The sequence below is a fragment of the Pundamilia nyererei genome, unplaced genomic scaffold (genome assembly GCF_000239375.1).
Source record: "Pundamilia nyererei isolate P.nyererei 1_Seehausen unplaced genomic scaffold, PunNye1.0 scaffold00043, whole genome shotgun sequence".
Classification (NCBI taxonomy): Eukaryota; Metazoa; Chordata; class Actinopteri; order Cichliformes; family Cichlidae; genus Pundamilia; species Pundamilia nyererei.
In genome coordinates this window covers 3182162-3197301 of record NW_005187444.1, presented here as the reverse complement: position 1 = coordinate 3197301, position 15140 = coordinate 3182162, and the positions used below count along the sequence as shown (strand labels likewise).

The following is a 15140-nucleotide window of genomic DNA, read 5'->3' as shown; positions in this document are numbered from 1 at the left end:
TATATGAAACATAAACAGGTTTGCCAAACATTTCAACTTTCATTTCTCATGTATTTATTTACTCTTGCAGTTGAAGAGCATTTCCGTTAAACCTTCTTCTTTTCTTTTTACATTTTTATTATCAGCCATTAAAAAAAGTTGTCTGAAATGGAAAAATGGCAAACATATCAGATTTAGGGATCACATTTGGAGGGTTGTCTTTAATCCTATTTTCATTTAATCCCATTTTGATCTAATTTCGAGCTAGTGTATTATCCAGCCCTTTTCAGCAGCTGGATAGTGTAGTGGTAAGACTGCACACCTTTGGGGTGGGAGTCGCAGTTCAACTCCCCCCCCCCAGTATCCAGTAAGGGTCCTGGCTAGACCCCCATGTTAAAAACCAAACCCTGGAATGGCGTGGCCACGTCTGCAGCCTGTCCACAGCTCGGACACAAAACATTTCACTGCATGTTGTATGTGTGTGTAATCATTGTGTATGTGACGAATAAAGCTTGGTTGTTGTTGTTTTTAATTCATAATTATAGTTATTTTTTTCAGTAAAATAGCCCTATTTCTTAGAATTGTCTCAAAACCAATGGAAGAAAGTTTCTCCAAGATTAGATGGTCAAGATCAGTACTTATTCTATGTTGGGCTGTAAGTAACAGTTTCCCACTACGATGGTTTAAAAGAGAAATTCCTCTCTCGCCCTGCGAGGCGGTTTTTATCCTTCAAGCTCGGGTCCTCTACCCAGAGGCCTCGGAGCTTGAGGGTCCTGTGCAGTATCTTTGCGATTCCTAGAACTGCCACTTGCCCTGCTCAGGTCCTCCGCTGCACCGAGGGCTCCGAATACCGCTTGGACCACGGTTGCCTTCACCTTCCACATCTTGAGTTCTTCTCTCAGCCCTTGACATTTCTTGAGCTTCTCCTGTTCGTTCTTCTTGATGTTGCTGTCATTCGGTATAGCTTCTTTGCTTAGCATTTTAACAGCGCCCTGTTATCAATCAACCGACCTGCCTGCCTACATACCAAACTGACTGACTGACCAACCATTAAATAAGTGCTGTCGTTTGTGTTTGTCCTTGAATTCACGCCCTCTGTGGATATGTGGTGTGTGTGCTGTACTGTTCTTTCAACAAAGAAAGAAATGCTCATTTTAAATGCACAATGAGCACACACAGTGCTACTGTCTACCTTGTCTTACTCCTCCACACTCGCATTACTCTAGTTAATCCCTGCCAGATTTCAGTTGGCCAAAACCACAGCAGTTCTGTCATGCGCTCACACAGACACACTAAAGCACAGATTCACCCAGCTGGCATATTTTACAGATCAAAATACTGGGTCACAATAGGATCCAGAGTGTTGAATCTGTCCCTGCAGATCCACACATCTATCGCTGATGTGATAATGTTTAATCCACTATGTCCCTGTGATCTACCTATTGAAAAAGAACAACGTGTGGCTTGTGCACAGATTTAAGATGAATTTTGGTTAAGATGAACAGTTTGAACCACAGCTTTTGCATGCCTTTTTTTATGTCATGCAGATGTGTGTTGTTAATGAGAAGGTGCCATAATATCCCTGTACAGCACTTTGATCTTCTGTTTACTTTCTTGTGTAGCATGATTGTGCTAACCTATACAGAAGTGCAGAACTAATTACTCTCTTCAACCTCAAGTGGTCTTGGCAGATGGCTGCCCTGAGGCTGGTTCTGCATGAAGGAGAGATGGTTTTCTGGAGACATCTCTCCTTCTGGAGATTTGTGATGAATGTTTTTCTAATTGGTCATATTACAGTGACCTGCAACCCAGGTGAGACATGGTGCTGAAAGAATGGGCCTAGAAGGGTCAGAATTTGTGTGACGATGTAATGCATCCCTTTCACATTTCTGATGGCTTTTTTTTTTCTCTTTGTATTAACTGAAAGGAGCATTTTGCCCGAGTCATATAGAACTTTTAGCACTATTGTACACAGAAACAAGGAAACCTGGCAGAGCCTAATCACTGTTTCTGGATTTTCTGCAGGATTCGTCCTCAGCTGGCCAGGGAGAAGATTGAGGGATGTCACATCTGTACGTATGTGATGCCTGGAGAGCCCCAGGTGATCCTGGGGAAAGACAAGGCCTTCACCTATGACTTTGTGTTTGATATGGACTCGCAGCAGGAGACCATCTACGGTACCTGCACAGAGAAGCTGATCGAAGGCTGTTTCGAGGGCTACAATGCCACTGTGTTTGCATATGGACAGGCAAGTCTTTGTCCTTGGTGTCAAAACTGCAGCACTGCTGGTGTTCCTGGTCCCTGGTCTTTTATGCACAATACTCTCTTGTTAACTAATATATTTGGCTGTTAAAATCTGCATTTGAAATCATGTGAGCTCCTCTGACCCTCTTTATCTGACTTATAATCTTGCAAGTTGATACTCAGAAAAAAAAAAGGCCCGTTTCCACTGCTCAAAAACTGATTTGTGCTCATTTGTGCATCTGCATCATAACTGGAAAAAGTGCAGTAAAATAGACATTTTTCTATGATTTGCAGTTAAAAAAAAAATCTTATTCATCTTATACTGGTTCTTTACGCTGGTCTTTTTATTTAAAGATTTGGCCATGTTTACTGTTTACATTCATCACAAATGACAAACTAAGAAAAAGAAAAGCAGAATATTTCCATTACATTGAGTATTTGCCACTGATGTTTACATAATCACTGCCAGCGATACTGCCATTATAAAGCTTTGTAAGGTATTGATAACTTTGTTTTATTCCTTAGCCATAAAAGGCTGATGGGGCTATTGTTGTCACCCCGCTGGCAGGCGGGTGGCGGGGACACCCAAATTTGCAAAGTGCAATAACTGGAGAATCTGCGAATATGGGATTTTGAAATTGATACCATAGGAGCATCTGCTAAAAGTGTTGGACAAGATTAAATGCCAGTGGCCTTGACAACAAGGTCAAATATCAAGTTTTCTGAAAATCTTGTGAATGCAATAAAACGAGAACATGGTGACGAAGGATTTTGAAATTGATGCCATGGGTATATGTGCTAGGAGGCTGAGTGGTAGCACCGACGGCAACCAGTTGCATCGTCAGCTGTAAAATCAAACACTGAAAAAAATTAGTGGTGATGGCTATGTATTCTTGTCGTTAAATCTATCCACAAAGTACCAAGAAATCTAACCCGAAAAGTCACAATTTGGCTAGTTACTTTTTAACAAAGGAAGCTTTACGCACAATAAATTGAAATTTTGTAGACAAAGCTTGATGTTTTGATGTTGTTGTTTTTCCCTTGTCTTTTTAAACTGTTACATAAAGCACAATCATTTTTAACTTTGTGCCAAATAGGTTTTGAGGTAGACAACAAATTTCAGATATTAGATTGTTGTTGGACTTTTTATTTTAACATGCTGGGGTTGGTGAAATTGTTTTTGTAAGTTTTTACTGTTTTAAAAATGTATTTTTAAAATTTTACCTGAAGTAAGTAGTTCTCACTTTCACTCATTTTCAATATCATGTTTAATTGATACTAAAAACGAGTTCCAGCCTTTTAAAAATGTTTTTCTTTTTCAGCATTTCCATTACATGGAAATAACCTGTAGTTTCTGGTCCCCCTTCATCCCCCCTACAACTCGGGTTTCTTTAGCAGCAGAGCTCCTGCTGCATACGATTCAGTAGAGAAGTGAAGCGCACACACCTTGTAGACAGATATACATCTTTAATGTGTGTCCATATTAACCTGGATCTCCCTAGTAACAGCTTCTCTCAATGTTGGCCTACTTCTCAAAGCACATCCACACATTAAGCGCACACAGCGGTTGGTTTGTCCCAGATCAGATCTGCTTGCCTCTTAGGCTTTAGAGGCACTAATCTAGATTTAGACCGACCCACTCGGCTGCATCACAAGAACTCAGTTAGACTGGGTTACAGAAATAAACAGACGGCATTGATGTTGAGGAAAGAGAATAAATCAGTGATATTTAAAGCACTTTTGAATCTTCAGTGCCCTGGCTTAGTTTTAAGAAACTGTGTGAAATACAGCAGAATGTTTTATGTTTTTGTCAGTAGGATTGTAAAACTCACTGAGCAAATGCAGCCACAAGATGGCACTTTTCAGAGTTGCAAAGTTTACCTGGACTAGAACCTGCTTCATTTATAGCTCCAATGTAAATACACTGCTCATTTTGTAGTGTAAAACGTAATGGATTTTTTCCAGTGCTTTCAGAATTAGTTAACAGACACTGTGCAAACTGAGCTCTGCTAACACTGAATCTTTGCAAGCATCTACAGAGGCACCATGCTAATGCAAAGCCAAAAAGGTTTCTATTGTTAACTGATAATTATGCTGCAGTGCAATTCAGGTCATTTTACAGAGTGACAGCTTACTTTAAATAAAGAACTGAGTAATGTGTAATACATTAGTTTTTGAGGGCCATCCTCAACATTGGTTACCACTTATGATGATTTGGTCCTCAGAGGTTTAAAAATATGAACAGAGCAAGATTTCTTTTCTTATTTGTTTTTGTTTTTTCGAGGGTTTTTTTTTGTTTTTTTTCATTGGGCTCATCCATTATCGATGCTCACACTTGAATATTTAATGTTCATTTCAGCATTCTGGTAAATGTCCAGAAAGAGGAAACACCAGTGGAAAACATGACATGTGCACAAAAAAGCTCCCTACTGTTTAAAGAAATCAGCCAAAGTGCTCTGTGAGCTCAAAGTGAAAACTGCTAAACAGATATGTGACGTTAACAGTTATTGGAGATGCTTTACTTCTGCTTTACTAAGTAGCAAGTAGTAACAGCTCTTTATCACACAACATAATACGTTACTACTAGCAGTACAGAAGGAAAATGAAACTGATCGCAGCTGACAGCTTTACAAGTTTAAAACAGGACACACTGTAATAAAATAAAAGCGATAAATCAGTCTAGTAAAAATGTTTCTCAGAACTAAAAGTTCTGCAAATTTTGACGTTTGAAAGCTTTCCGTGGTCATCAGGAAGGCCAGTCTGAATGCCATGTGTGCGGTTATTATATTTATTTTTCCCTTTCCATCCAGACTGGTTCAGGGAAGACGTACACCATGGGGACTGGCTTCGATGTCAACATAGCAGACGAAGAGCTGGGTATCATCCCCCGTGCTGTCCACCACCTCTTCAAGGGCATTGAAGAGCGCCGGCGGACCGCCCAGGAGCAGGGACGTCCTGTACCAGAGTTTAAAATCAATGCACAGTTCCTCGAGGTACACACCCACTTTCCAGCTTTTTTTTTTTTTTTTTAAACCTGTTTTTTGTTGTTGTCAAAAGTTAACCCAGTAAATGAAAACACACATTTCTTAAACTTTCCAGTGTCATGGGTCAGGCTAATATTGTTGACACCGCTGGTTTAACAGGCTTTGACATGGTGCTCAGTCATTTGAAAATATCCACACTGCCACTGCAGCAGCTGTCGTCGGTGGGATTAGGAGGTGTTATGGGGCAGGTTGGGGGTGATAGAAGGTCTGTCTCTGGATATAGAGATTTAATAGGGATGATGTGACTTGACAGTTGTGCTAGTCCATCAGGCTCATCTTGAGCTGGGGAGGCAGTATAATGGTGATGGTCACACACGGCAAATAAGATGTCGTTTTAGATCTAAGGCTTCAAAAGTTACTAGATGGTGCAGATTACCTTAAAACTACTGGTAGCTGCTTTAAGTTTAACAAAAAAGAGAGAGAATGAAAGCTCCAAGCTGTTTGGCAGTGGATGAGATGTCTATATATCATTTAGACCCAATATTGTGAAACGTATACTGCTTTTTTTCTCAGTCATTTAGTGGTTCAAGAGATATTTTCTAAAAACGTTTTAATATGTAGCTAATGAAAAGCTCTGTTTTACTGCCATAATCAAAATGAGAGCCGAGTTGATTTAAAATAGCTGATTCTGTTATTTGACTCACCTTCAGTGATCACAGTGTGCTAAAAGCAGTGACCTTAATGAGCAGTGAGTCTTTCACTGTACACTCATTGCTTTCACCTCTCAGGGCTGTTTACTGTACGGGCTGCTGTAACTTATTGTTTGGCCTGTACACAGTATGAAAGACATAACACCCACTGGCATTTTTGCAATTTGTAAGTTATTCAACTTTTCCGTTCTGATTTTTACATAATGAGACGCTTGATCTCAGAATCTCTTCAAGAGATCTGAGAACAGCAAACATTGATAATAATATAGGGTAGTAGACAGAAACGACACAGCAATCACAGAATAATCTTTTGTTCCTGCTACTTTGAAATATTTTCTTGCGTCTTCCTGCAGCTTTACAACGAGGAAGTTCTGGACCTCTTTGACTCAGCTCGAGACATGAAGCAGAAATCTCACATTAAGATCCATGAAGATGCCAACGGTGGAATCTACACAGTGGGAGTGACCACACGGACGGTGTCCTCCGAAGCTGAGGTAACACAGATTATGTGTTGCACTGTTATGCAGGTGTTCAGCGCGACATCATTGATTTCCCTTTAAGCATCAGTTTATTCTAAAACAAAACATCCCCAAGACAAAATGTGTGTAGGTTGGTATCAAAGATTTACTCAGTACTCTTGGGTATAAACCTTTGCACTGCTACAAGCGTTACTGGAGTAAAGCTTCATATATTCAGTATAAATATATTTTTAGCACTGCACTTTGTTTTGTGACTTTGCTGTTGTTTTTTGCACCAAATGTTTCAAAGTGGGTTCAACCGTTGTATTACTATTTAATGCTCTGCCTGACTCTGTAGATGATGCAGTGCCTGAAACTGGGGGCTCTGTCTCGCACCACAGCCAGCACTCAGATGAACGTCCAAAGCTCCCGATCTCATGCCATCTTCACCATCCACCTGTGCCAAGTCCGCGTCTGTGCCTCTGACAATGTACGTCAATAAATCACTGCAAATCATGTCTGTTAGATCTTATCAATAATATCATTTCTTTCCTTTTTTTTTCTCCTTTTTATTATCAATGATTGTTGGGGGTAAAAAAATCTGTGTGTACATGCTGCTGTCACTGAGTGCATTTACATGCATGATTTTTACACAGCAAGAAAATGACACTGATAATCGAGTCACCAACGGTAACTCTGAGATGGACGAGTATGAGACACTGACGGCCAAGTTTCACTTTGTGGACTTGGCCGGTTCGGAGCGGCTGAAAAGAACCGGAGCGACGGGTGATCGAGCCAAAGAGGGCATCTCCATTAACTGTGGACTGGTGAGTCTGCCTGTTCTTGCACCAGGATTTGTGAGGCAGCAAAGACTTCAAAGTCTAATGATATACTGCCATCTGGTGGCAGACTTTACAAATATACTTAAATTCAAAAATGAATGAATTATGAAGTATTTCCAGCTGAACAAAGTCAGCACAGTTAGAGTGACCAGGGATCCCACGTTGTTCCACACAAACATGCTGTTTCTGGGATGTGGCCACCCAAATCGCAACTAAAAAAAAAAGTAGTGCTAAAAGTGTTAACTGTAACTCTACAAATGGACTGATAGCAAATTGTTGCCTCTCTATGACATCCTGTCTCCCTTTGTCTCCTGTCTTTTTGACCAGCTCGCCCTGGGGAATGTAATCAGTGCTCTGGGTGACCGGAGCAAGCGGGCCTCACATGTGCCTTACAGAGACTCCAAACTCACCCGACTCCTGCAGGACTCATTAGGAGGAAACAGGTCAGAGGACCACAGATTTGAGCTTTTTCCTCATAAAAACATTTTGTCTTGATTTGTTTCTGATACGGCAACGATTTCAACCGAATGTCATCAAACAACAGTATAAGATGATGAGAACCAGTGCTGTTACAGTATATTTAATTAAAACTGAACTAAAAGTAGATGTGGGGGAAAAGCAAAATAAAAGCTAGACTTGTTTAAAAGAATTGAAACTACCTGGAACAATTTTGAGAACTTGGAAATAAAAATAAAGATATAGAGAAAATATCATTAGTTTCAGTGTTTGTTAGTTTGGAAAAAAAATTCTTAGAGCTTGTCTGAGTCAGTGATGAATGTGTGCATGGAATAATGATTAAAGCCACTAAAAACTAACACTGAAACAAATAAAAACTAAACTAAAACAAGATAATCCACCATGGAAACTAACTAAAACTAAATTGAAGATGAAAAGTCAAAATGGAAAGAAAAAAAACCCACCCCAGCTAATTAGATGGATACAAAACTGTTAACTGTGGGAGATGCCTGGGTGTGGATACCCACACACTAGATTTTTCTGCATAATTTCCTTCTCTGACCTCACCAAACAATTTCCATTAGTGAGAACATCTCAAACATTTTATCTCTTATGTTAATGTAAGAAATAACTACTAGGTGCAGTGTCCCACAGTGTCATAATTCCAATACTGTGTGGAGATCATGTGTGAAAATAATTTATGAAATGTCACTTTCCTCTTTCTCAGCCAAACAGTGATGATTGCATGCATCAGTCCATCTGACCGTGACTTCATGGAAACTTTGAACACATTAAAGTACGCGAACAGAGCGCGGAACATCAAGAACAAGGTGATGGTGAACCAGGACAAGGCCAGCCAGCAGATCAGCGCTCTGAGGACGGAAATAGCTCGACTGCAGATGGAGCTCATGGAGTACAAGACGGTGAGGAGACGGGAGGAATTTAAAGGACAGGGATGAGCCTTATGTAAAATGGAAGGAGAAAAAACCCATGTGGCATGTCAAAAAAAATTAAACTTTTTACAACAAACTATATTGTTTTTGCCCCCCCTGCAGGGTAAACGTTTGGTGGGTGAGGACGGTGTGGAAAGCTTGAGTGACATGTTCCACGAAAACTCCATGCTGCAGACAGAGAACAGCAACCTGAGGGTGAGGGTGAAGGCCATGCAGGAGACCATCGATGCCCAGCGGGCACGACTCACCCAGCTGCTCAGTGACCAGGCCAACCAGATTCTCGCCCGTGCAGGTATGCATCAAACTTATGAATTAGTTTAAGCAGAGAGTTGTTGGATGTTTGTTTTTATATTGTGCCGCTCTAGTCAGAGTTAATACATGATGTGCCTTTTTTCCCTTCATTACTCTTATCATGTTTCTCTTACAGGTGAAGGAGGCACAGAGGAAATTGGAAACATGATTCAGAGTTACATTAAAGAGATTGAAGACCTTCGGTAAATGAATTCCGATTTATTCCCTTGTTCATTTTTTACCTTTTCCTGTATGTTTTCGCCTCCTGTACTCATAAACATTAAGACTACCTCATTCTTTTAACAGTCACTACCCTGAAATGTTTGATGACATGTGAGATCACAGTTCAAGTGTTTTGGTCTGGACTTTTGATCCCAGTCAATATAACACTTGTGAAATCTTCCCAGGATCTCAGTGCGGACCAAACTCCAGAGCTTTTTCTGATCTCAGTCTGGATGAAACTAAACCGTCATTTCTTTTTCTGCAACAAAAACAGACTTGGGATGGTTCAAACATTTAGACTAAATACTAAAATACAGTAGACACGGATAAAATGAAAAGGTAGAGATGAAATTGGCACGGGAGAAGAGAACTTTTTATTGAAATATTTTGTAACAATGTTATAAATAGTAGGCTGGAAAAAATAGAATTAGCCACACTGGTGACACGGTATCTTCAGAGGGGAAAGCAATGTTGTCTGAAACTGCAGCAGTGCACAAACGGTGCACACAGTTGTAATAAAATCATTCTGTTCATTGATTTAAATGGCGATAAAAATACTTCTTTAAACAACCTGTTTAAAAAGATTCAACCTGATTATATGAAATATGAAGTGTTTTAGTGGACTTTCGTAATTGGCAATGAGACTGAACATTGTTATTTCGGCTGCTCTCTTTAGGGGGCACCACAGTGGGGTTGAATATCTACAGTGTTAAACACAAGCCTTGTTTTAAGCCTTTAAACACATTTATATTACAGATGAAATTCATTTGTGAGGGACCAAATCTAGAGACACAGTGAAGGCTCTGTATTACAGTCTGTCGGTGTCTTGATGCTATCCTCAGGGCAAAACTCCTGGAGAGCGAGGCTGTCAGTGAGAATTTGAGGAAGAATCTGTCCCGTGCCTCCAACCGTCAGTCGTTCTTTGGAGGGTCCAGCTCCTTTTCCTCCACTCTTCTGGCCCCCGAGAAGGAGACTGCTGACATTATCGAACTCGCTAAGAAAGATCTGGAGAAACTGAAGAAACGAGAAAAGAAGAAGAAGAAAAGGTAACTGTGACAGTGAACAGAGCGAAGTTCTTGTTGTTTTTAAATGGTTTTGAGGATTGGCTCTGTTGAATGTTTTATTACAGTCGTGCATATATTTGAGTGAGTTTCATACTGGAATGGCATTTTTATTTATCCTAAACCATTCATAATTTTCCAAAGGCATGATTGCTTTACCCAGAGGTCAGTTTGACTTGTTTCAAAGGTTCGTCTTTGTATATTGGAACGAGGACACTTAAAAGCCACAAATAACTTATTGAATAATTTATAAACATTTGACTTCATTTATACACATAAACACATCAGCTTTATGTTTTCAGTCGTTAGTTCTCTGGTAGTGCTGTACTGTCGCTGTACTGTCGCTGCACTGTAAATTTCAGTGCAAGCAAACACAGCAGATTGATCGCAGGCTCAGGTTTTATTTTATTTTTTAACTCAGAGCTGCCCCGGGGGCACTTTGGGGGCTGAAAGGTGGATTAAAGGTGTGGTTTTCAGTGCAGAGCTTCCTCTGACCAGTCTTCCCTCCATTCTTCCTTTGTTCATCTCTTGCTTCCTTCTCTCGTTTGACCCTTTGACCCTCCCTGAAGACTCCAGCTGCTGTTGGAGGAGAGAGAGAGGGAGGAAAGGGAGGAGGTGGTGGTGGAAGAGGTTGAGGATGCCAGGTTTGTCAGAGCTTCCACCCTCCTGTTGCCATTCCCATGCTTCCCCATAATTCAGCACTTTATTTTAATTTTATTGTTTATGTTTGGGCAGGTATTTCCCTGCTCTGACGTGAAACATACTACTGTCAAAGCACATCACCTCCCTGAAACACAGTTTTGCCACTTAATAAGCTTTAATCTCCTATTTTCAAACAATCTAAGGCTGGATGACAAAAAATCTGTATTAATCTTTTATTTTCTTTTTGATCACTTTACCCGGGTGTTTTTTGTGTGAAATGCTACCTTAGCATTGCTAACCCCCCGAGTTTGGATAAAATATTTATCCAACAGATCTGCTTCATGGATTTGGTTAAAACATTTATTTTTCGTACTGCATTTTCCTTCCATGCTTCTTTACTTTGCCAGTTTTGACCAGCCTGATGAGATGCCTCCCTTCTTTTGTTTAAAAATACTGTCTTTTGCACAACCAAGCTTATAAAATTGGAGCAATCCCAACTTAGATTTTGTGGTCTTATCTAAGTCTCGCTGTGTAAGACTTGTTTATGTTTTCTCACAGAGACGAGTGTCTGCAGCAATCGTCAAAAAGCTTCTTTGCCAAAAAGACAGTGTTTTCCCTGATGTTAAAGATGCCATGCACAGATATGTTACTTACTACTGCGTTTATCCAGAAAATGAACGTTTCTTTATTGCCAGCAGATTAACGTGCAATCCACTTCCTGCAGAAAAAGCTTCCAAGTTCTCTTCTTACATTACAAATGGAAAACTGATTACAACGTCTTTTAAATCTTTCAGCGTCAACAAAGAAGAAGTTCCTGACAATGAGCAAGAAAAGGGTACAGAGAAGGAAATGACAGAGAGGGCCAGTGAGGACACGGAAATGGTATGACGGACTCCATTATGTTCCTCCATTATTTATATAATCAACCTCGTATATACAGTGTACTAACTAGTACTTTGAAATAAAAAGGTATATTTGTTTTATGCTGTAGGAGGTCCAGGATGGCAGTGACCATGAGGAGGGAGAGGAAGAGGAAGAAGAGGAGGAGGAAGAGATGGATGTAGAGGAGAGCTCTGATGACTCTGACTCAGAGTCAGATGAAAAAGGTATCCTGCATGAATTTTTCTTTTTATTGATTTAATGAAACTGTCTTTAAAGTGTCACTTGTAAGCTTCGACCCCCTTTTTCTCCCCATTCAGATGGAAGATTTTGAGCTGGTTACACGAGATCTCGTTTAAATTCAGTACATTAGCAACTGAAAACAGACATGTTATGAACCCTGTTTAAATGTGTTTGAAGTTCTCTTTATACTTGTGAGCCTCACTCATAGGCCGGCCATCTAAATCATTAAACCTTTGAGAACCCACTGTTCATGTGATAGTTTTCGTCTGAGTGACCTGAGAATTTTCTCTCATTCTGTTCATTCTCATTCAGGTGCTTATTACCTTTACCAAGAAAGTGACGTTTTTGGTGGCATTTGCACGTGCCTATACACACAGTAGCTCAAGGTTTTGAATGAATTTTGATCAAACTTTGTTGGGATAGAGTAGGGTCATGTTAACTATCCACTGAAACTTGCCTTACATCCACCAAGGTCTTTAAAGTCAGCTTAGGGCTGTGCGATATGACCAAAATCTTATATCCCGATATAAGAATTCTATCGTCCCGATAACGATATAAATCACAAAAATGTAAAATTTTCTGTAAAGTCTGTGAATCTCAGGCAGCTCGTCTTGCGGGAAGTGTTTCCAGCTGTGCGTCATGTAGCTGGACTCCAGTGTTTTAACAGATGCATGAAACTATACATTTTTAGACATAAGTTGTAAAGGCCGCCGTTTTCTTTGTGAGTATTTATTACACGGCGTGCTGCGGGGAAAAGCCTGTTCTAATGTTTGAGTCTAAGGTTTATTTTTTAGCACCTGGCGGCTCTTTTTTAATTCTCATCCGTAAAAAATCTGCTCTTTCACGTGATTCCGTTTATTTTGAAAAGTCTCAACAGGATCTTGAGCTTTATTGTGAAAGGTTTATGTGAAACATAAACAAGCAGACACGCGATGCTGTTACCGTCGTTGTTGCTAACGACAACGCATAAAAACAGGCGCTTGTCTGTCTGTAGTGTGGTTATATAAAATATAAGAGAAAGAGAGAAAGAAGAAATTAATATAGCCACCACAGTGACCATCACAACGATGAAAAAATATTGCCGTAAACAGTTTATTTTGCGACACCACGAAACAAACGATAGCGTAAAATGAAACGATAGATGTTTTTATATCGTCATCCGATATATATCGTTATATCGAACAGCCCTAAGTCAGCTTAATGATTTGTTGGCCTTACAAAGTGTGTTTTTACATGCGTGATCTGTATTGTGAACATACAAAATGTACCGTGTAAAGATTTAAAATATCATGCCACATTTGACCTTTGACCTCTCTTTCAAGGTCAATCATTTATTTTAAAATCATAGTGATAATAATGCTACATAGAGCTGTGTAAAACTCTTTCATACTGTCATTGTTTGTATTGACAACATAAAGGAATATTGGGAAGAACATATGGGAATTCTAAATCTTATCGAATTATGTCAGGTTTATTAAAGTGAGCTTCAACAGGACAAATACCATTTTAAAAAGGCTGCACTTTGTAGTGCATTAAAAACAGCTGCAAACTTTTTAATCTATGTTTAAAAAGAACAAACCAAATTGAATATAAAGAAAATACAATGCTATTCCCTTAAAAGTAAACATTGTGCAGACAATGAACTGCCTTGGTGGGGGTTTGTGCTCAGTGCTTCTTGTAAGGAGCATTTTTTGTTTTTAGGCTTCCAAACAGATACAAATTGTAATATTAGACAGTGTAAAAATTCAAGTACAAACTCCTGGTTACGTCCTGTTTTTCTGGGTTTTACATGGCTCATTATAGAATATACTGCCCTTCATGCATATACTCACTCCCAGACTTTGAGGGGTATATGCATGAAGGGCAGTGAGCAAAACAAAAATGTCTGCTTACATAAAATAAGACCCAATTACTCAATTAACAAAAGTAGTACAAATTAATTTTCTTTCACTTCTTTTCAGTTTTCAAGTTGAACTTGGGACTAAACAAATGAAACCTGACTATGTGTAATCCAAGATTATTTAAATGGATCTTCTAACAACAATATACAAGAACTGCTTGAGATTTATGCCTGTACCTGTGGATGTCGATACTTAATCAGCTCGTCGGTGTCTCACAGAGAATTACCAGGCAGATCTGGCCAACATCACCTGTGAGATTGCCATCAAGCAGAAGCTGATTGATGAACTGGAGAACAGCCAGCGGCGTCTACACACACTGAAACAGCAGTACGAACAGAAGCTGATGATGCTGCAGTGCAAGATCCGAGACACCCAGCTGGAGAGGGACCGCGTCCTCCAAAACATGAGTAAGACGACGAGGGAAGTGGGAGGTCACATATCAGTCAGAGGGGAGAGCACTGCAGTGTGTGACATAATTTATTTACATGTGCTCTGACAGTTTGGATAAAATCATCCACCAGGAGGCACTTGTGGGTTTGGTTCATCATATCTCTGCCTCTGATCAGCTTATTTCAATCTCAAACAGAAAGTATATACTTATTAGATCTGAGCCTTTGTTTTTCTTTAGTAATGAAAAACCTGTTTATGAACGTGTGCTGGCAGACGGGGACAGTTAGTACATCAAAGTTTGTCTGAGACGGATTTTAAAAGAATGGATTTTAAAGTCAGACTTATTAGTTTTGTTAAAAAGCACACGCGCACACACGCGCGCACACACACACACACACACACACACACACACACACACACTAGTTGACCAACTGTGTGTAAAACATGTTGTCTGCAAAGTTAAAGTGTGATTCTGTTCACGTAGGTTTCCACGAAACAAAATCTGTTTTGTATTTTTAATTAATTAATTTTTATTTTTAGTAGCCTAATGTTGAGATTTCAGTTAGTCCACCTGCTGATAGCCAGGCACACACAGCTGGGGGAGCATGTCCCACAGCAGTGTTGGATTTAATGTTATAGTATTATATTTTTTCTGAATATTTTCAGGTTCAGTAGAAACTGGTACAGAGGATAAGGCTCGCAAAATCAAGGCTGAATATGAGAAGAAGCTGAGCATCATGAACAAGGAGCTTCAAAAGCTCCAGTCGGCCCAGAAGGAGCATGCCCGCCTACTCAAGAACCAATCACAGTACGAGAAACAGCTGAAGAAGCTTCAGATGGATGTGGCAGAAATGAAGAGGACTAAGGTATGGACTAAGGAGATAT

General features: G+C 39.8%; 1 protein-coding gene across 4 annotated transcripts in view; it reads left to right on the top strand.

Moving 5' to 3' along the window:
- Window positions 1–15140, top strand: part of kif21a (kinesin family member 21A) — a 56254-nt gene that overhangs the window by 18767 nt on the left and 22347 nt on the right. For all 4 annotated transcript variants that reach the window (XM_013910426.1, XM_005731535.2, XM_013910425.1 and 1 more), the window contains exons 2-15: window positions 2005–2227; window positions 5034–5216; window positions 6271–6411; window positions 6734–6865; window positions 7032–7202; window positions 7545–7660; window positions 8401–8596; window positions 8729–8918; window positions 9054–9120; window positions 9982–10185; window positions 11637–11724; window positions 11834–11948; window positions 14084–14272; window positions 14922–15121. In XM_013910426.1, the coding sequence (XP_013765880.1) occupies window positions 2005–2227; window positions 5034–5216; window positions 6271–6411; window positions 6734–6865; window positions 7032–7202; window positions 7545–7660; window positions 8401–8596; window positions 8729–8918; window positions 9054–9120; window positions 9982–10185; window positions 11637–11724; window positions 11834–11948; window positions 14084–14272; window positions 14922–15121 (2215 nt within the window). The remainder of the gene's footprint in view (window positions 1–2004; window positions 2228–5033; window positions 5217–6270; window positions 6412–6733; window positions 6866–7031; window positions 7203–7544; window positions 7661–8400; window positions 8597–8728; window positions 8919–9053; window positions 9121–9981; window positions 10186–11636; window positions 11725–11833; window positions 11949–14083; window positions 14273–14921; window positions 15122–15140) is intronic.